The sequence below is a fragment of the Brassica napus genome, unplaced genomic scaffold (assembly GCF_020379485.1).
Source record: "Brassica napus cultivar Da-Ae unplaced genomic scaffold, Da-Ae ScsIHWf_1230;HRSCAF=1757, whole genome shotgun sequence".
Lineage (NCBI taxonomy): Eukaryota > Viridiplantae > Streptophyta > Magnoliopsida > Brassicales > Brassicaceae > Brassica > Brassica napus.
Genome location: NW_026014653.1, coordinates 212,677 through 235,020, shown reverse-complemented (window position 1 = coordinate 235,020; position 22,344 = coordinate 212,677). Strand labels below are relative to the sequence as shown.

Here is a 22,344-nt window from a genome sequence, read left to right as displayed (position 1 = left end):
GTTATTGCATGAAAAATAAGCTCAATATTTAATCAGTATACAATATCACAATCTACTTGCATAATACCTCCTCCGTTTTGTTAAGATAAAAATTTTAGAAAAAAAATAAAAAAATTAATTGGATTTATTGAAAAACTATCGATTAAAAAATATTGAAATTTGATAATTTCAAAAAAAAAATTGCATAATTAATGTGTTTTCTTAATATGTGTAAAAACACCAAAACATCTATCTTTAAGAAACGGAATAAGTATATTATATTGTGAATATAAAATCATTGCATGATAAATAAGCTCAATATATAAATAGTATACTTCCTGCCAAAGTCTACTTTGTTTTTGAGTTTTTTCATATTCTATTTTGCTTTCCAAATAATTTATTTTGTAGACATATTTTATAAAAAAAAGAAACAAATTGATCAATAATTAAAAGTCTTTGCCAATTAAAGAAACACCACACAACATATGAGGACCCAATAACAATTTATTCAAATCATGAGCCATGTGATACGCGCGTTTTTCGGCATGTGGAATTAAGTAACCACCGTCGACTAAAAACCTCGAGACTAATAAAAACTCAAAATCCATTCTCTCTGCTCTTGATTCACTTCAAAGTTCTTGTGTTCTTGTGCTTGAGCTGAGCCAGATTCGTTCCATGTTTTTTATTATTCGTTTTGATTCTTTTATTCAGCTCGAGTTTGCAGTTTAGAGCTAAGTCTGAGTTGTATCTTTTCTTTTAAGACAAGCTAAAATCTGTAAAGACAGAAGAAGAAAAAGTCAAAACAATGCCTTCACAAAACAGACCCAAGAAACCAAGACTTTGCACTTTCCTCTTCTTCACCGTCCCCTTTAGCATCCTATATCTCTTCCTACTCCGCACCTCCTCTTGCTCCTCCTCCTCAACCGCCGTAGTCTCCTCCTTCTATGTCTCAAATCAGCCACCGTGGTCTGGCGACCTCCGAACCGCCCTGGTTCCCTGGAACCGCCTTGCTTTCTCCTTAACCAACCCTCCTCCCAAAACTCTAAAACTCGCGGTCTTCTCCCGTAAATGGCCCGATGGACCCAACCCCGGCGGCATGGAACGCCACGCCTTCACTCTCTACACTGCTCTAGCCCAACGTGGACACCGCGTCCACGTTTTCACCTCTCCCTTAGACCCTTCCCTTGAAACCAACAAAATCATAAACCCTACAATACAATCCCACGGAGGTTCAGAGCCAGGCAAATGGCAATACAGAAAAGCATGGGAGCTTTACCAAGAAGAGAACCAGAAACAACCTTTTGACGTGGTCCACTCCGAGAGCGTGTCTTTACCGTACTGGAAGGCCCGGGAGGTTCCAAACCTAGCGGTAACATGGCACGGCATTGCGCTAGAGAGCTTACACTCAAGCATTTACCAAGATTTTATCCGCAAACCAGGAGAACAAAGATTACAAAGCTTCAACGCAAGCCTACACAGTGCCGTGCTTCCCAAGATACTTGAAGAAATCAGATTCTTTCACAATTATGCTCATCATATAGCAATCAGCGATAGCTGCGGGGAAATGCTAAGAGACGTTTACCAGATTCCGGAGAAAAGGGTCCACGTGATCCTCAACGGAGTCGATGAAAAGGGATTCAGTTCAGACAAGAAGCTACGTTCTCTGTTTAGGTCGAAACTTGGGCTACAAGAAAAGTCATCGGAGATTGTTTTAGGAGTCGCAGGGAGATTGGTGAAAGATAAAGGACATCCGTTACTCTTCGAAGCTCTCTCGAAACTAATCGAAACGCATTCTAATGTTCACCTCGTGGTGGCTGGATCAGGTCCGTGGGAGCAACGTTACAAGAAACTTGGCGATAAAGTTACCGTTTTGGGATCCCTAAATCCAAATGAGCTCAAGGGTTTCTACAACGGGATCGATATATTCGTGAATCCGACGCTTAGACCACAAGGGCTTGATTTAACGCTGATGGAAGCGATGTTGAGTGGTAAACCAGTGATGGCGTCGAGGTATCCGAGCATAAAGAGGAGTGTTGTGGTGAATGATGAGTTTGGGTTTATGTTTGCACCTAATGTGGAGGCTTTGACGGCGGTTATGGAAGCTGCCGTGGCCGAAGGAGCGGAGAGGTTGGCTGAGAGAGGGAGGAAGTGTAGAGAGTATGCGGCGGAGATGTTCACAGCGAGTAAGATGGCTTTGGCTTATGAGAGGTTGTTTCTTTGTATTAAAGATCAGAGGTTTTGTATATATCCCTAAAGTTGTAAGTACTGAAATGGAAAGTGAATCTTTGTTTATATAAAATGTATAACAGTCCATTATAACTTCTGTTATAATGTAGATCCTACATATAATAATATACACACAAGCCATTGGGGGATTGAGACAAGTTTCTATGAATCAATGTTTGAACTTATCCGAGCTTGTTCAAACCGTTGATAAGCTTTTCTAGTTCTTATAAACAGGACAAGACTCGAACCTAGTCCAAGTACCGACAAGCATCCCCACCACACAAACGTCATGCGATAGCAACCTCGTCCCATACACACAACAGAGTCGGTCATGGATTTGATCCCTGTCGTACCATGTGAATCATAGACCAATGCAGCCAAGAATCCATAGATCAATGATCCTATTGGTATGTTTGTGATCAAGATATTGTGGTTAACTCCAACACTGTTTGGTCCAAAAAGCTCTGATGTGATGGAAACAGCTGCGGCGAATATGAATCCTGAGCTTAGACCCATCAGAGCAGTTCCAACTTGTAGTGCTGACGCGGTTCCTGATGATGCAAGCAAGAAAAGCGCGATTGGTGTTGGTAATAGCGCGATTGCTAACCACCCGGTTCTTGCAAAATAAACCTTCCTGCACAACTTAAACCAAGTCAAAACCCGCAGAACCAAACCATAAACTCTATAAATTAATATTTGATAAATTAGTAAATAAGGTAAATTAATAAATTTCACTTACGCTCGGATATAGTCTGGTGTCGCAGAGAGTAATCTTCCAAAGAATGAGAAAGATGAGTAAAGTGTGACAAGAGTTGTGGTGTTTGCGCTTTGTCCTAAAGACTGAGCAATCTGACCGAGGTTGTTGCTGTACACAAGTCCAATGGTTCCACCGCAGAAGTAGGCGACATAGTAGAACCAAAAATCAGCTCTGCTTAAGAGCTGCCACAAAGAATGTTCAATTCCCAATAGCTCAAGCTGACCTCTTGAGATAAGCAACTCACCACCAGTATCACCTTCCTCCACAGCCATAGTCTTAACCTGGTGTGGCACGACATCATCGCTCAGCAACTGGTAGCTTGCTCTATTGGCTTCATGTGCAAGCATCCCTTTATGCAACTCAAGCTCATCAGGATCAACAAGAATGAAACCTGAACCTTCTAGACGGAAACTGGTGTGGATGGTGCGAAGATACCAGTTCCGAGCGATGACTAAGCCGGGAATACATAAAGGGAGGATCAAGAGAATGATAGCTCCACCAAAGAGGAGACGAGCAGAGGCTAAAGCAGAGGAGTTTGACTCAAAGAGAAGGAGATAAACGCCGTTTAAAGCGGCGAGAATGTTGAGGATTAGAAACATGAGAGAGTCACGGCGAACTCCATCTGGTGGAAGAGGCTCGAAAGGCGGTTGGCGAAGAATAGGGATGATGGCAGTGAAAGAGATGACAAGAGGGATAAGAGCGTTTAAGAGAAGGTAGAGCTCTGGAGAGGTTGGGTTGATTGCGTTGTAAGCGAGAGTGTATAGAGCAGCGCTTACACCGTTGAAGCTGACGGTGAGGGAAAGAGCAAGTGATCTGTTTGCAGGGAAGTTACTGATGCAGAGGACAAAGCAGACTGTGTTGAACCAACAGATGCTTAGACCAGCAAGTAAGCAACAGAGGAACACCTGTACACAAGGCAACCAAGATTAATCAAAAGTTTCTTAAAAAACAATGCAGATAAAATTGATTTATTCATATTTTATATCAAAAATAATTGCAGGTTTTTGAAGCAGCCATCAAACACAAGGCGGCCAAGCCGAAAATGACAAGAAGAAGACTTGTTGGAACCTTGTCGAAGTTTTTAAAAAATAAATGCATACACCAATATATAGAAAGAACAAAACGACAACAAAAAATGTGAGTTGTGAATTGCGTCAAAACTATATCCCTTATATATTAAATAGATCGTAATAAATGCGTTTACACTAAATTAGACAATATGTCACGTGAAAGCATTGTAATAGATATGTTCACACTAAAATGGACACATGTCACCTGCAGAGAGCTTCCCAACCAAACTCTACATAAAAATGTTCACACTATATATTTTATGTTTTTTAATATAAAACTCAGAAGCATGGTTCTTCTTTACGTTATTTTTACTGTTTACGAATAGAGCAAGACCAATTATTCATTTTGATTCTTTAGTGAATTCAAAATTATGACAGAAAAAAATGTCAAATTCTTGAGTAGTCTACTTCCCTTCGAATGCCGGAATACTTTTTACCTTAAGTGAAAGGAATGCCTTAGAATTCATACGGGATTAAAAAAGAAATATGAATCTCGTATAAATGAAGGGAAATTTTATGGCTTAAAGGAGCTTTTAAGCCACTCTTCTAATTCTTCTCGGGTTGGTCTAACATTCTTGCCAATACGTTATCCTCACGAAGTATGGAAAGTGCCAAACATTGGGAACGACCCGGGGAGGAGTTAGGAACAGGAACATCCGTTTTGATTCGAACCGGAAAATCCGGATATCCCTTACTTTACAAAGCAAATCAAATACTAAAATGCAATATCCGTAAAAAAACAAATCACAAATATCAATATTTATAGGAACGGATATCCAGTTGGATCCGTTATATGCATATATATACATATATTTAAAGAATTAAAGATAAGTTATATATTATAGTTTATATAAATTTTACAATATTTTTGTTTTTAAATAATTTTATTTTAAGAATTTTATTTTTCATGTATTATTTTGAAAAAAAAATCATTTAATATTAATTAACAGTATCTTTATATATGTATCAACCATCTTTATATACTTTTACATACACATACATGTGCAAATTGAAGTAAGCACCTTAGTTTTATAACTAAGTATTTACCACAACTGAAATATCTAATTTTTTTGGAAGTGAAATACATAATATTTTATGGCATCACTAGGCATTATTAAGCTTGATCAGTACAAGCACTTCAATTATTTTGATGAGTGGCCTCGTCGAAATCTCCCATAAAGTCAGAGGATTCGAGGTATGTCGATGTTATACCCACAAGGTGTTCATTGAGATTTACTTCCTTTGCCTTGCCTTTAATAGATTCTTGGTACAATTCGCATAGATGCCGAGGAGTTCGACATACTTGAGACCACAGTCCCTTCGATCCACATATGTAACAGACGTTCTCATTTTTATGAGTAGGGTTTTCTTGGGTTTCTTTCCCTTTTACCCGATCAGATCGATTCCATGTGTTAGATCCCCTTCCTCTTGGGTTGTTACTCCTTTCATGGTTGCGGTTAAATCGATAACTACGACCACGACCAAAACCACGGCCACGACCACGCCCACGATATGAATAATTTCCTTTTTCCGGATTTTTTATATCCGTTGCATTTACCTCAGGAAATGCTTTGGTTCCCGTGGGTCGGGCATTGTGGTTTTCAAAGAGGAGTTCATTATTTCTCTCCGCTATCATAAGCGCCACAACGAGTTCAGAGAACCTCGTATACCCACAATTTCTATATTGTTCTTGTAGAACATAATGATTTTTGTGGAACGTTTGGTAACTTTTCTCGAGCATTTCTGCTTCTGAGACAGGCTTACCGCAATAATCTAATTGCGCCGCTATTCTCAATATAGCGGAATTGTACGTTTCCACTTTTTCAAAATCGTAGATTTTTCCACTCATTAAGTGCATGGGGGAGAGTAATTTTTCTTTGGTTATCAAACCTCTCTTTCAGAGCTTTCCAAAGATCTAAGGGATCTTTGGTTCTCGCATAATCATACGTAATATTTTCATCTAGATGCTTTCTCAGAAATATCACGGCCTTAGCCTTTTCATGAGAGGTTGATATATTGCCGTCTTTTATTGTTTCGAGTATTTCCTCGGAATCTAGATGAAGCTCCATGTTTGTAACCCATGCCGTGTAGTTTGTCTCAGTTACTTCCAATGCCGGAAACTGAAGTTTCTCGATTTTTGCCATTTGTATTTCTAAAGCACATAAATAAAAATTATTAGAATATTATTCATATTAAAAGGAAGCGTTTACATTAATCATGCAAGCAATTACAAGGAGAAGCGATGTAAAGAAAATTAAATCGATGTTCATCTTAAATTCACTCGGAGTAAATTCTCCAATGAATAAACCATAAATATAAACACAAATAAAAATGGCACGTAAAAACAAAAGTGCGCGAATCATCTTTCTTGAAATGAAAAATCGGAGGAGAGCGATTTGAAATTTTTGAGAGAAGATGAAATGGAGTGAAAATGAGTTGTATTTATAAATAAAAATCACTGTTCATGACTGTTGGAGAAAGGGGGAATTTTTGAAAAAATTTCTTTGTGACCGTTGGGGTTAAATCGAGTGCACCAAAAATTAGTCTGAAAATATCGTATTAAACGGTCAATCAAATCTATAAAATTTCATAAAAGTAAAAAAAATTATGACAATGAAATATTTATGTCATGACAACAAATCATGCGACGGCTCAGCCGATCAATACAGAGTAATAAATAAATTATACGGCGGCTCGGCCGACCAATTAATAATAAACAGAATATAAGGCGGTTCGGCCGACCAATAAATAATAAACAGGATATAAGGCGGCTCGGTCGACCAATAAATTAATTAAATTACTAATAAATAATATAGGCGGTATTCCGGCCATTATAACATGATATAAATAATAGTAGAGACGGTATACCGACCATTATAGCAGGGTATAAATGATACAAATAAATTTTACCAAAAATTGAGAACGATCGTGCTGATAACGTGTTATAAAAAGAACTTGTATTTTATTTTATCGCAGGAATTAAAATAAAAGCGAAATTTTATACCCGTAGAATTTTTAACACTGATATAGAAAGAGAGAATTTATTATTATAGAGAGAGAAGAGATTGAGGTGTGTTTTACAATGAAAGAAAACGTTCGTATATATAGAAAAATTTACTGTGCAAATAGTGCAGCGGACCCCACATCTTTTTATATTTTCAAACATTACGGCTGGCTGTCTTTCATAACAGTCTTTTGTATCTTTCAGCAATTTGATAAATTTTATTATTGTTGTGAAAGACAGCCAGCCGTAATGTTTGAAAATATAAAAAGATATGGGGTTCGCTGCACTATTTGCACAGTAAATTTCTTTCTATATATACGAACGTTTTCGTTCATTGTAAAAAACACCTCAATCTCTTCTCTCTCTATAATAAGAAATTCTCTCTTTCTATATCAGTGTTAAAAATTCTACGGGTATAAAATTTTGCCATTATTTAAATTCCTGCGATACAATAAAATACCAGTTCTTTTTATAACACGTTATCAGCACGATCACTCTCAATTTGGTAAAATTTATTTGTATCATTTATACCCTGTTATAATGGTCGGTATACCGCCTCTACTATTATTTATATCATGTTATAGTGGCCGGAATACCGCCTATATTATTTATTAGTAATTTAATTTATTTATTGGTCAGCCGAGCCGCCTTATATCCTGTTTATTATTTATTAGTCGGTCGAGCCGCCTTATATTCTGTTTATTATTAATTGGTCGGCCGAGCCGCCATATAATTTATTTATTACTCTGCATTGATCGGCTGAGCCGTCGCATGATTTGTTGTCATGACATAAATATTTCATTGTCATAATTTTTTTACTTTTATGAAATTTTATAGATTTGATTGACGGTTTAATACGATATTTTCAGATTAATTTTTGGTGCACTCGATTTAACCCCAACGGTCACAAAGAAAATTTTTCAAAATTTCCCCTTTCTCCAACGGTCATGAACAGTAATTTTCATCTATAAATACAACTCATTTTCACTCCATTTCATCATCCAAAACATTTCATCTTCTCTCAAAAATTTCAAATCGCTCTCCTCCGATTTTTCATTTCAAGAAAGATGATTCGCGCACTTTTGTTTTTATGTGCCATTTTTATTTGTGTTTCTATTTATGGTTTATTCGTTGGAGAATTTACTCCGAGTGAATTTAAGATGAATATCGGTTTAATTTTCTTTACATCGCTTCTCCTTGTAATTGCTTGCATGATTAATGTAAACGGTTTCTTTTAATATGAATAATATTCTAATAATTTTTATTTATGTGCTTTAGAAATACAAATGGCAAAAATCGAGAAACTTCAGTTTCCGGCATTGGAAGTAACTGGGACAAACTACACGGCATGGGTTACAAACATGGAGCTTCATCTAGATTCCGAGGAAATACTCGGAACAATAAAAGACGGCAATATATCAACCTCTCATGAAAAGGCTAAGGCCGTGATATTTCTGAGAAGGCATCTAGATGAAAATCTTACGCATGATTATGCGAGAACCAAAGATCCCTTAGATCTTTGGAAAGCTCTGAAGGAGAGGTTTGATAACCAAAGAAAAATTACTCTCCCCCATGCACTCGATGAGTGGAAAAATCTACGATTTCAAGATTTTGAAAAAGTGGAAACGTACAATTCCGCTATATTGAGAATAGCGGCGCAATTAGATTATTGCGGTAAGCCTGTCTCGGAAGCAGAAATGCTCGAGAAAACTTACCAAACGTTCCACAAAAATCATTATGTTCTACAAGAACAATATAGAAATTGTGGGTATACGAGGTTCTCTGAACTCGTTGTGGCGCTTATAATAGCGGAGAGAAATAATGAACTCCTCATTAAAAACCACAATGCCCGACCCACGGGAACCAAAGCATTTCCTGAGGTAAATGCAACGGATATAAAAAATCCGGAAAAAGGAAATTATTCCTATCGTGGGCGTGGTCGTGGCCGTGGTCACAATCGTGGTTTTGGTCGTGGTCGTGGTTATCGATTTAACCGCAACCATGAAAGGAGTAACAACCCAAGAGGAAGGGGATCCAACACATGGAATCGATCTGATCGGGTAAAAGGGAAAGAAACCCAAGAAAACCCTACTCATAAAAATGAGAACGTCTGTTACAGATGTGGATCGAAGGGACACTGGTCTCAAGTATGTCGAACTCCTCGGCATCTATGCCAATTGTACCAAGAATCTATTAAAGGCAAGGCAAAGGAAGTAAATCTCAATGAACACCTTGTGGGTACAACATCGACATACCTCGAATCCTCTGACTTTATGGGAGATTTCGACGAGGCCACTCATCAAAATAATTGAAGTGCTTGTACTGATCAAGCTTAATAATGCCTAGTGATGCCATAAAATATTATGTATTTCACTTTCAAAATAATGTTGTATTTCAAAATATCTAATGTATAATTATTGTGTACTTGTTATTGATGCATAATATGTTTACTTATGAAAGTTTATTTTCTTTATTGATATTAACTGTGTGTTACAGAAATGGATAAGAAAGCAAATGGAACAACAACTAAACAAATTGGTAGAGAAGTTTGCATACCAGATAGTGGCACAACGCACACTATACTGAAGGATAAGAGATATTTCTCTACTTTAAAGTCAGTAAAAATGACTATAAACACAATATCAGGTCCTACAGACCTGATCGAAGGAATTGGCAAGGCAAACTTTATGTTGCCTAATGGAACAAAGTTTTCCATAGATAATGCCTTATATTCTCCAAATTCTAAGAGAAATTTGTTGAGTTTCAAAGATATATACCGTCAAGGGTATAACACTCAGTCTGCAACTGAGAATGGAAAGAAGTATTTGTATATAACTTCTGAAAAATCAGGCAAAGGCCTTGTACTGGAAAAATTTCCAGAACTTCCTTCTGGATTGCATCACACTTATATTGATGCTATAGAATCACATCTTGTGATCAAAAGAAATCCAGAAGATGTTACATTATGGCATGATCGTCTTGGTCATCCAGGCACTACAATGATGCGAAAAATCATTGAAAGCTCACATGGTCATTCAATAAAAACCCAAGATATATACCAAAGTAATAAAATGACATGTGATGCGTGTGCTCTTGGGAAATTAATCATAAGACCATCACCAACCAAAATTGACAAAGAATCACCAAAGTTTTTGGAAAGAATCCAAGGTGATATTTGTGGACCAATACATCCACCGTGTGGACCATTCTACTACTTTATGGTATTAATCGATGCATCGAGTAGATGGTCACATGTTTGTTTGTTATCATCTCGAAATATGGCATTTGCGAGATTTCTAACTCAGATAATCAAATTAAGAGCACAGTTCTCAGATTATCCAATTAAAAGAGTTAGATTAGATAACGCTGGTGAATTCACATCCCAAGCTTTTAATGATTATTGTATGGTATCAGGGATTGAAGTAGAGCATTCTGTTGCTCATGTTCATACACAAAATGGTTTGGCAGAATCATTAATTAAACGGCTGCAACTAATTGCAAGGCCATTGATCATGAGATCAAAACTCCCAACCTCTGTATGGGGACATGCTATTTTGCATGCAGAAGCACTAATTCGGATAAGACCAAGTGCATACCATAGATATTCCCCATTACAGTTAGCATTTGGAAAAGAACCAAATATCTCTCATCTAAAAATCTTTGGTTGTGCGGTTTATATTCCAATAGCACCACCGCAACGTACAAAGATGGGACCGCAAAGACGGTTGGGAATATATATTGGCTATGATTCTCCATCAATAATAAGATACCTAGAACCACAAACTGGTGATGTGTTTACGGCACGATTTGCCGATTGTCATTTCAATGAGAAAGAATTCCCAACTCTAGGGGGAGACAATAAACAAGTAGGAAAAGAGATCAAATGGAGTGTACCATCGTTATTACACCTTGATCCTCCTACGAAACAGTCAGAACTAGAAGTTCGACGTATCATGCATTTACAAAATATAGCAAATCAGCTACCTGATGCATTTGCTGATACCAAAATGGTAACTAAATCACATATACCCGCTGCAAATACTCCTGCTCGTATTGAAATACCACAAAATGGTGGAACGGCAGTTGATACACGTGAATCAGGAACACGTTTAAAGCGCGGTAGACCTATTGGTTCAAAGGATAAACTTCCTAGAAAACGTAAGGAATGTGAAAAGCATGATACTCCCAAAATAACAGAAAATATTTTGGACGAAGAAAATTGTGAATCTAACGACAATATAAAGCATCTTGAATCTGAAGGAAATCATGAGATTTCTATCAATTACATCCATAATGGAAAGATATGGAAACGAAATGAGATGGATGATATTGATGACGTTTTCTCATACCTTTTAGCAAAGGAAATAAATGAAGAAAACGAAGATCCAGAACCAAAGTCTGTATATGAATGTCAAAAGAGACATGACTGGATAAAATGGAAAGATGCAATTCAAGTCGAATTAGATTCGCTTAACAAACGAAATGTATTCGGACCTATTGTGCTCACACCCAAAGATGTAAAACCTGTTGGGTACAAATGGGTGTTTGTCCGAAAAAGAAATGAGAAAAACGAGATTACAAGATACAAAGCTCGTCTCGTAGCCCAAGGTTTCTCTCAAAGGCCAGGAATTGATTATGAGGAAACTTATTCTCCTGTCATGGACGCAATCACATTTAGATTCCTGATGAGCCTAGCGGCCAATGAAAATTTAGAAATGCGTCTCATGGATGTCGTTACGGCATATTTATATGGATCATTAGATACTGATATCTATATGAGAATCCCAGATGGATTTAAAATGCCAGAAACGTTAAGTTCCAAACCTAAAGAGTTATGTGCAATAAAATTGCAAAGATCATTATATGGGTTAAAACAATCTGGACGAATGTGGTATAATCGTCTCAGCGAACACTTAACAAAAGAAGGATACACGAATGATCCTATATGCCCTTGTGTTTTCATAAAGAAAACAACATCCGGATTTGTGATAATCGCGGTGTACGTTGATGATCTTAATATTATTGGAACTCAAAACGAAATCCAAAAGGCATCAAACTATCTGAAAGGAGAATTTGAGATGAAAGATCTCGGGCAGACAAAATATTGTCTAGGATTACAAATTGAGCATTCTCGAAAGGGTATATTTGTACACCAGTCTACATATACCAAACGAGTATTGAAACGCTTTAACATGGATAAAGCAACTCCTCTTAGCACCCCGATGGTCGTTAGATCACTTAATGTTGAAAATGATCCGTTTCGACCATCTGAGGAAAATGAAGAAATACTTGGTCCTGAAACTCCATACTTAAGTGCAATTGGAGCTCTTATGTATCTTGCAAATTGTACTCGACCTGACATATCTTTTGCCATTAATCTTTTAGCGAGATTCAGTTCGTCTCCTACGCGAAGACATTGGAATGGAATTAAACATGTCTTTCGTTACCTTCAAGGAACAACTGATTTAGGCTTGTTTTATCCTAAAAGTTCAAAAGGTCAAATGATTGGTTTTGCAGATGCAGGTTATTTGTCAGATCCACACAAAGCTCGATCCCAGACAGGATATGTTTTTACAATTGGAGGCACCGCCATATCTTGGCGTTCTCAGAAGCAGACACTTGTTGCTACTTCTTCAAATCACGCTGAGATCATTGCACTCCATGAAGCAAGTAGAGAATGTGTATGGCTAAGATCAATAAGCCGACACATCTGTTCAAGCAGTGGGATTGACGAAAATACGGAGCCAACTATTCTATATGAAGATAACGCGGCATGTGTTGCTCAAACGAAGGAAGGATATATCAAAAGCGATAGAACCAAACATATACCTCCGAAGTTCTTCTCATACACTCAAGAGCTCGAGAAGAATAAAGAGATTGAAGTAAGATATGTTCGATCATGCGACAATGCAGCCGACCTCTTCACAAAATCACTCCCTACCTCGGTATTCAGAAAACACATCCATAACATTGGAATGCGTCATCAGAAGGATCTATGACTGCTTATTCGAGGGGGAGCTTACGTGGTTGTACTCTTTTTACCTTACTATGGTTTTTCCCATTGGGTTTTCCTGGAAAGGTTTTTAACGAGGCAACAAAGACGTTAAGCGAGAGTGGATAGTGGCACCGGTCCCCAAGGGGAGTGTTATGAAAGACAGCCAGCCGTAATGTTTGAAAATATAAAAAAATGTGGAGTCTGCTGCACTATTTGCGCAGTAAATTTCTTTCTATATATACGAACGTTTTCGTTCATTGTAAAAAACACCTCAATCTCTTCTCTCTCTATAATAAGAAATTCTCTCTTTCTATATCAGTGTTAAAAATTCTACGGGTATAAAATTTCGCCTTTATTTAAATTCCTGCGATACAATAAAATACCAGTTCTTTTTATAACAATTATAGCATTTTGAAAGAACTAATAATTTTACAAGATAAGTTGTCTATACTTCAACTTTCAAAAATTAATGTTTGGATTATATTAATAACAATTCGACTAAAAACACACTCGTCTTGTCTTTTTGTGGTGGGTCAACTAAACACACTTGTCTGTTTAACTAAATAATCGATTAATTACGTATGAGCACAAAAAAATTGAGTGAAATCCCGATACAACTTGTTCTTCCCCAAATGATTTATATTTCAAGAAAAAAGTCGCCATAGATATCATTTCATAAGCTCAAAACAACCACAGTTAAAACTCTAACAAATCATGAAACAATATGTGTCACTTTAACTAAACTAGGTTTGCAGTCTAATAAGAAAAAATACATAAACTCAAAATTTAAACTTTTTTTTTTCATTTTTTGAGTAACCAATGCGTCGTTGGATAATATTTCAATTTCTCAAAAATGAAAGACAATTTGTAGATTATTACATTCTCTTCATTTCTCTTTTATGTTTTCACGATTTTTTTCATGAACATATTATCTCCTAGATTAATTAATTAATAACGAATTATGCTCAGTCATAAAGTAGTGATTCCCAATAAAAGAGGAATATGATAAAATAGTGTTTTTTCTTTTAAAATAATACATTATTATAAAGTAGTGGTTCTCTTCTCGATAATTAAAAAAACAATTTAAATGAATGAAAAACAGTTTGATCAAAAAGTAGAAAGAAATAGTGATTCTCAATAAAAAAGAGGAATATGATAAAATAATGTTTTTCCTTTTAAAATAATACATTATTATAAAGTAGTGGTTCTCAATAATGATTAAGAAAACAATTTAAATGAATGAAAAAAACAGTTTGATCAAAAAAGAGTGAAGTTACCATAATATACGGCAAAGAGATGAAGTTAGTTATGACGAGCCACTGTACTCCATAACCGACGAACCCCATAAACGCCGCCGCGAAAAGCACCGTCCAGATCGGAAAATACATCAGCGCGAGCCCCGACGACCACCCGAACACCTTCCCGAGATCGGAAGCCACGGCGAGGTAGTTAAGCTGCACCTGCGAAATCCCCAGAACCGATTTCAGCTCCGAAGAGTAAGCCGAGAAATCGAAGTTCGTCCCGGTGAAAGCCTGAATCCATATCGTCGCCACTAGAATCATCCATTTTCGCGACTGTCCCGCCATAAGATCTCCGCCGGCGTCGGGGAATGAAGATCGAATCTCTGAGGCTTTGGTTTTGTTTATTATTATTATTTTTTTTTGCTTTTGTTTGTAATTGTATGGTAGAGAGAACGCGAGGTGGTTGTGTGTGAGTGTGAAACTTTCTCCTTTGGTGTGTGTGTTTATATTACAAATAAAACAATTATTTTGCTGACCAAATAAATTAAAATTATATTATAATATAAAACAACTCTCATGTTACGTGTCAAACTTTGATTATTTTAAAAGTTTCAAAGGCAAAAGATTTAAAAGTGTCTTTTGGAGATGACTAGAGTCTAGCAATGGTGGCGGTAAGGTATATGTTAAGGACTGGTATATGTCAAAAATGTATTATATTTTCTCTCCTTAAATCTCTCTTTTTCTTAAACACAATCCTTAAATGTCTCTATTTAATTTTACTTAAGTGCAAATACATTTGCTAAAAATAAACACAAATAATGAGAAAACACAGTAACCATTTGCTCTCTCTAGAGAGATTTGGGAGGCTGGGAGCTGTCTCCGGCTCAACATCCTCCAAGTGAGCAACTTATAAATAAGTCGCTAGCTGGCAGTATTGAGAATTTGTACTTTGATATAGCCATCAGTCTTTCCTATTAAGTTGTTCCCTTTCATTTGATATGGAGGACTTGAATGAATTTGAGAATGATAGAGATGGTCCATCCCAAACTAACATTAGCAGTAAAGCACTGATGGAACTATGCATGTGGTCTGAAACTGTTTCCTTCTATAGATCCAGAGAAGATCACATTCATACTTGCTCATTTTAAAATGAGAAAGAGAGAATAAATGGTTCCCAAAAACAGTCCAGTCCGGGAAGCTATAGTCAAAGCAAACTATAGAGCCCACTTAAAGATCTTGTTGTGTTTGTAGATGGATCATCGGTGTCAAAAACACATCTTGTTGTGTTTGTAGATGGCTCATCGGTGTCATATAAACCACAAAGTTCAAGTGGTTAAATGTTGGTTATTCTTAAGGGATCAACCTCTATAGAGCCCACTTAAAGATCCTTAGAGATGGAAGCATGCATATATACGCTCTTACAAAGCTGTAATGCAGATTAATAAGACTTGTATGGATAGAAGAACTTTTGTGGAGATTCAAAGAATTCAAAATGCCAGCCCTAGTCAGCAACACTCACCCTCATAAGCTTCAAGGATGGAGACACCATCAAGCTATTGCATGCAATATATATTGAAAATATCTCCCTTCTAGGCTCCTAGCTGAACCTAAACTTTGTTACAAGTTCATGCTCATCAAAAGAAAAGCTAATAACTTAGTAAAAATGTTGCAAGTTTAGTTCCCAAAGATTGTTTTGTCTCTTGGATCAATGTTGCATAATCTCTACTATAGAATCAAACTGTTGAAATTTTTTTACTTCATAAGATTACAGAATCGTTTGCCGACAGAAGGAAAAACAAATGACTGCTGGACAATAATGATACTACGCAGCATGTGAAAGTTACAGCTTACTTGGTTACCGATTCTTTGCGTCTAGCTTACTAATTAAAGCTTTTCACCGATTATGTTCCATTTTTATCATATATGCAATCGTGATCAAATCTACTATTAACATAATCGAATGCTAGAGAAAGGTTGAAAGATGGATCTTATTAAATTATGAACACAACGAGTGATAGGTACAAATATTAGTTTGACCAAAAAAATGGTACGAATATTAGTAAGGCCCCTTCTCTGAATCCTTTTGTTTTCACGTGAATCAAATGCTAAAGGTTTATTCCTGAAGCCTGAAGGTGATAAGATTTTTTATTCATTATTAGATGCGAGTGTGAGTTGTGCTTATTCGCCACTCAACCAAATTTAAAATACGAGAGAAATCACATAAATGTTGATTTTGTAAAACATAAATGTTGATTTGTAAAACTATAATAAAACCACACCAAAACGAAACTACTACGTACCGAATTATCAACCAAAAACAACACGTGTTTTCAATAATTACCAATTATGCAAGCGTGAAGGTTAACACCATAATCAACGAGGATATAAATCAGTGACCAGACGCATCACCAACAGACCATATACCAGACTTGGTCATCGTAGATTGATTCGAATCAGGCAGATCTTTTTTCGGTCTAGTCTGAGTGACAAACCCTGGTTGTTGAGGCACTGGTAAAATCACATTGTTACTTATGAGCATCATCAAAATGGTTGAAAAGGTCGGACGCTCTATAGGATCTTCTTGAACACATAAACGACCGATATGGATGCATCGAACCACTTCACTCATTTGGCAAGTATCTACTATAACTGGATCCACAAGATCTAACTCTGATTTATTAGTCCACAGTCTCCAAGCCTATAATATTAGTCAACCAATTAATTGTTGCAATCGTTGCTTATAGTAAGAGAGGTGTATATAAAAGTATGTTAAACTAAAATAGTATATAGAAAAACTGGTTGCCTCAACTTACATATGTGACCAAGTTATGTGCACCGTCTCTCTCGTAGAAGCTGCTATTCTTCCTACCAGTTATAATCTCAAGAACTAACACTCCAAAGCTATAGACATCGGATTTCATTGAGAATTGGCCATGTATAACATATTCGGGAGACATGTAACCGCTGAAATCCTCACCAAAATTTAGTATATTGACAAAATCATGTTCTACAAACATCAACTTAAATAAGAGAAGTAAAATGTATGATGACTTACTAGGTACCGACAATTCTGTTTGTGTTCTCCTGAGTTTGGTCCATTCCAAAGATCCTTGCCATTCCAAAACCAGCGATTTTTGGATTCATATCTGCGTCCAGGAGGATGTTGCTTGCTTTGAGGTCACGGTGAATGATTGTGAGCCGTGAATCTTGATGAAGATATAGCATCCCTCGAGCAATCCCTTCAATGATCTTGTATCGCCGTGTCCAGGATAGCTGACCCTTCTTTGTAGGGTCTATGTTTGTACATTCATGGTAAATTTAAACATTGGTACCCCCAATTTTTTAAGAAAGTCCAAAGATTCACCGAAAGAAAGCAATAAATGCTACTGACCAAAGAGGAAGTAATCAAGGCTTTTGTTGGGCACATATTCGTAGACCAATATCCTTTCTTCTCGTTCTAGAGAAAACCCCATAAGCCTTACCAAATTTCTGTGCTGAAGCTTTGCAACAACAACAACCTCGTTTTTGAACTCTGTTTCACCTTGGCCCGATGATTTTGACAGTCTCTTCACCGCAACTTCAGTCCCATTCAAAAATGTACCCTATCCATTTATATGAGCATCATTCAAATTATTTAAATAGGTTGGCACAAAATTTCAGAGAAAAATATACAGCGTCAGGTACGTGCAGTTAATGATGTATACTAGTGATGGTATCCAGAGCGGTGCCTTAGAACATCTTCAAAATAAACTCTATAACTCCAAATATAGAGTTTTTTCCTCTCCAAAATGAAACTTCAAAACTTCAAATTTGAAGTTTTGAAAAGTGAAACTCTATATTTGGAGTTTCACTCTTCAAAACTTCAAATTTGAAGTTTCATCTTTTTATTTGTATTTTGGTCTTTACAATTATACATCATATTTATAATTCTTAAATATTTTTTTGTTTATTGTTTTAATCCTTAAAACTTTTATATCTCATAAATATTCAAATTTGTTTTATAAATTTAAGTTTTACACATGAAATTAAATAAAAATTTTAAAACAAGATTTTATAATATTTTAAAACTAGAATTAAACAACAAGAATATTACAAAAAACCATAATAAAAAAATTATTAAAAAGACACATGAAGACATAATTATTACTCAAGTTTAAATATTATAACAACACTAATAGTCTGGTAAATTTGCTCCAAAAAATAAAGAGAATCATTTTTTACTTCGAAATGCACTAGTTGATCATATATGAGAGCATTACGGAAATAATTTTATGGAATAATGTACTATTTGCTTGCAGTTTAATATTTAATTATGTACTTTTATTTATAATTTTATATTTTAGTGTAAGATTTTTTTAATTAATATTTCTGTAATATTTATATATATGTACTAGTTATTTATAGAAGTTTTATGAACTTACATCAACTATGACAAATATAAGGACCATAGTGTAAAATATAAATAATTTTGAAGTTAGGTTTGAAATTTTACTTTTGGAGAAGAACACATTGAAACTTCAAATATAGAGTTTTGGAAACTTCAAAATAGAGTTCCTTTTTGGAGATGCTCTTAGAACATCTCTAAAAATACACTCTATTTTGAAGTTTTTAAACTCTATATTTGAAGTCTAAAGGTGATGTTCTCCAAAAACAAAACTTCAAACTTAATTTCAAAACTATTTGTATTTTATATTATGGTCCTTATATTTTTCATAACTAATTTAAATTCATAAAACTTTTACTAGCACATATATAAATTATTACAACAATATTAATTAGTAAAATATTGTATTAAAATATAAAAATTTAAACAGAAATAACATAATTAATATTAAATTTCAAGAAAAATACCATAAGATTCCACAAAATTATTTTCGTTATGCATATATGATCATCTAGTGCATTTCGAAGTTAAAATGACTCTCTTTATTTTTAATTTGTAGATTACGAGCTAAAAATTATTGAAATCGGGTGATATTAATACTTGTAATTACATTAGATCTGAAAAAAAAGTAAAAGAGGAAAAGAAAATATTGTTAAAAGACTTAACTTCTATCGGTGATATTAATATTCGTGAATACATTCGATCTAAAGAAGAAAGAATTGTGCGAAAAGAAATTAAAAACAACAACTATCTTCGGTTACATAAAAAAATTGGACAGTATTTTGCAGATTTTGGAGGTTCTTGATCAAATTTATGTGACTATTAGTGTTGTTGATATTTAAATTTGTGTAATAGTTATGTCTTCATGTAATTTTTAAAAGTTTTTTTGTTAAGTTTTTTTTTTATATTGTTGTTGTCTAGTTTAAATCTTAATTTAAAATTTTACTTAATTTTATGTGTAAAAATTAAATTTATAAACAAAAATAAAATATTTATGATTTATAATTTTTAAGGATTAAAATGATAACGAGAAAATAATTAAGAATCAAAAATGTGATATGCAATTATAGGGGCCAAAATACAAACAAAAATATGAAACTTCAAATTTGAAGTTTTGAGTTGTGAAACTTCAAATATAAAGTTTCTCTTCTCAAAACTTCAAATTTGAAGTTTCTTTTAGAGCAAAAAACTTCATATTTGAAGTTATAGACTAGTTTTTGGAGATGCTCTTAGACATAGAAGAAGAGGCGTATTTAACTTTATAATTTAATAAATTAGTTATATTATATGGAAATAATTTGTACAAAAAATCATTTAAAGAATCTATTTCAGTTATTGTTTATTTTATTAATTACAAATTCATCTATTATCCTAAATTTATGTATTTAACTGCTTTTTTTTTTTGTTTTTTGTGATTTTATTCAAATATATTCATTTTTAAATCACTTTATATAATAACATTTTCTACATTTACTGTATGAATTATAAATATAGTTTTATTTATCATATTTATAGATATATTTAATTATTATATTTCATATTATTTTATTTTCAAGATATAATATATTTTTATCACTATAGAAATTATATTTTTGATAAATATTCATATTTTGTCAAAATGCTTTAAAATTACAATTTATATAACAAAACGTTAATAAAAATAAAAATAAAAATAATCCAGTATTAATTTAGGCCCCTAAAATCCTGGTTACATCACCGATTATACCTTGTAAACCTCGCCAAATCCTCCTTGCCCAATCTTGTTATTCTCTGAATAATCATTTGTTGCAGTTTGAATTGTTCTATAATCAAGTTGCAGCGAGTCTACTGTTGTTATATCATCTCCTGGTGCACAATAAAAATAGTAGTAATCAATAAGAAAAAAATAGACTGATCAGTGACAGTTATCACTAATCAAACTCAATTAAGATTTTAAATCATTCAAATCTTAACCATAAAAGGTTGGTGCATTATCAGAAGTCTTCTTTTTCCTCTTTGCAAGGAAACAATAACCAGCTATGGAAAGTAGCAAAGCCATTATTATAGCCACAAGGATGGCTATGGCTAACACGTTTGAGTTCCCACCTTTCCCTGCGTCTACAAAATACCATTTGTTTATTATAAAATCACAAGGAGAAAATTTAAATTAAAAAAGTAAAACTCTAATTGTATATGATTATTTCGAGAAACGAGGGCAAAAGCAACAAAGTAAGAAGAAAGACTTAACTAGGTCGTGGAGTGGTAGAAGAAGCTAGCGGTGGTGGAGGCAGGATAGTTGTATTAACTTCGGTTTCGTTGTAGAACTTGTAAAGCTCGTACCTTGAATTACAGCTAGGAGAAAGAAGTCTTGAGCCAATACTTTCAAAATTCAAACCGTTTATGGATTGTAGCAGACAGAACAAACAGTCATCTCTTGTCAGATCAGGAGTGCACTGAACTAGGACGAACAAATCCTTGAAGTCGATCCACTTGGCCTTTCTCGTACAGAAATATCGAGAACTATTCGCCGCTTCAAAGGCAGCTTCCATCATCGTGGTCGACGCCAGTTTTTCGAACAGGTCTACATCCTTAGGTGCAGTTTTGTAATCGTTATACATCAAAAAAGCGTCAGCGAATGTGAGGTTCGAGGAAACATCCTGGTCAGAGTATCTGAGCATGCACTCGTCGTAATAGATAGTGGCCTCTCTCTGATTCGGGCACTTGGCTTCGATATCTTTGACGGAAAGGGAGACGCAGCCGCGACAAACTTTCGGCGAGACGTCTCCCCGGCAGAGGAAAAGTCCGGTGACCGTATCCGGGGCTTGTCCGGCAGTGGCGTTTTGGAATCCGGAGGAGTATGAGGCGTTGGCGGAAGAGAGAGAGGACCAAAGTGTTTTGAGATTGGTGGAGTAAATGCTGTTCGGTGAATACCTTGTCGTATTCCGACAAAGATGGTGTACGAAGTAGGGACTTTCAGCAGTAGCTGGGAAGATAGTAGTGAGGAAGGAGAAAAGGAAAAGGAAGATGCAAGAGGCAAGAGAAGACATGGTTCGGTTTCCCCGATATGAGGTTCAGACTACGAAGGTCCCATTTATAAAGTGAACCCTCTCTTGGTCTGTGACGACCAAAAGTCAATGAAAGTAAAAGAAAAGTAAACGCCTTTTTAATAAGTTAAAAACTTAAAACAATGAAAATAATAGTTTGCAAAGTGGAAAAGGCCATGCTGTATTATTAACATGATTTTGAATAAATTTTCATGTTGAGCCAATAATCAAAATTATTTACTAAGCCGAAACCGAAAAGTTTTGATCATTTTTATGACCACTACAACGAAATCTTCTTAGATACGTACAGTATAAAATCTAGATATTGTGGTAAAACAATCAAGATTCTAAATTTTAAATGTTAAATATATAGTGTACTGAGATGAGAAGCACTCGATCATATAAGAAGAAATTCTATTACGTATGTTTATTCCTCGTCATGTTGGGGGTTAAACTCATTTTCTCAAGTATCTATCATTACACAGATATAAATTTTATATAGCTAAAACTTAAAAAGAAAAAAATCAGATTTTTTTTTTTTTAATTTGATGATGAGAAAAATCCATTGTTTCTATAATAATGTAAAAATGTAGACTAGTATCAAATAAAATGTTCCAACAGTGATGTTTCAATAAAGTCTTGCTGAAAGTATTTTTTTTCTAAGT

The 22,344-nt window shown here is 35.1% G+C and overlaps 3 protein-coding genes across 3 annotated transcripts; 1 reads left to right on the top strand and 2 right to left on the bottom strand.

Annotated features, from left to right (window-relative positions):
- Positions 1 to 103: 103 nt before the first annotated feature.
- On the top strand, positions 104 to 2,500 carry LOC106406250. Its single transcript, XM_013846878.3, has one exon. It carries the CDS (start codon positions 785 to 787, stop codon positions 2,231 to 2,233), a length of 1,449 nt encoding a protein of 482 aa, XP_013702332.2. The 5' UTR covers positions 104 to 784; the 3' UTR covers positions 2,234 to 2,500.
- Positions 2,251 to 14,756, bottom strand: LOC106399264 (protein NUCLEAR FUSION DEFECTIVE 4-like). Its single transcript, XM_013839742.3, has 3 exons — positions 14,309 to 14,756; positions 2,945 to 3,867; positions 2,251 to 2,839 (listed from the first exon to the last, which is right to left on the bottom strand). The coding sequence occupies exons 1-3, from the start codon at positions 14,615 to 14,617 to the stop codon at positions 2,368 to 2,370; spliced, it is 1,704 nt and encodes a 567-aa protein (XP_013695196.2). The 5' UTR covers positions 14,618 to 14,756; the 3' UTR covers positions 2,251 to 2,367.
- A 1,647-nt stretch (positions 14,757 to 16,403) lies between these two features.
- On the bottom strand, positions 16,404 to 21,717 carry LOC106399224 (cysteine-rich receptor-like protein kinase 15). The gene is made up of 7 exons (XM_048771641.1): positions 20,884 to 21,717; positions 20,610 to 20,753; positions 20,383 to 20,501; positions 17,664 to 17,874; positions 17,328 to 17,565; positions 17,086 to 17,236; positions 16,404 to 16,970 (listed from the first exon to the last, which is right to left on the bottom strand). The coding sequence occupies exons 1-7, from the start codon at positions 21,680 to 21,682 to the stop codon at positions 16,662 to 16,664; spliced, it is 1,971 nt and encodes a 656-aa protein (XP_048627598.1). The 5' UTR covers positions 21,683 to 21,717; the 3' UTR covers positions 16,404 to 16,661.
- Positions 21,718 to 22,344: the final 627 nt, after the last annotated feature.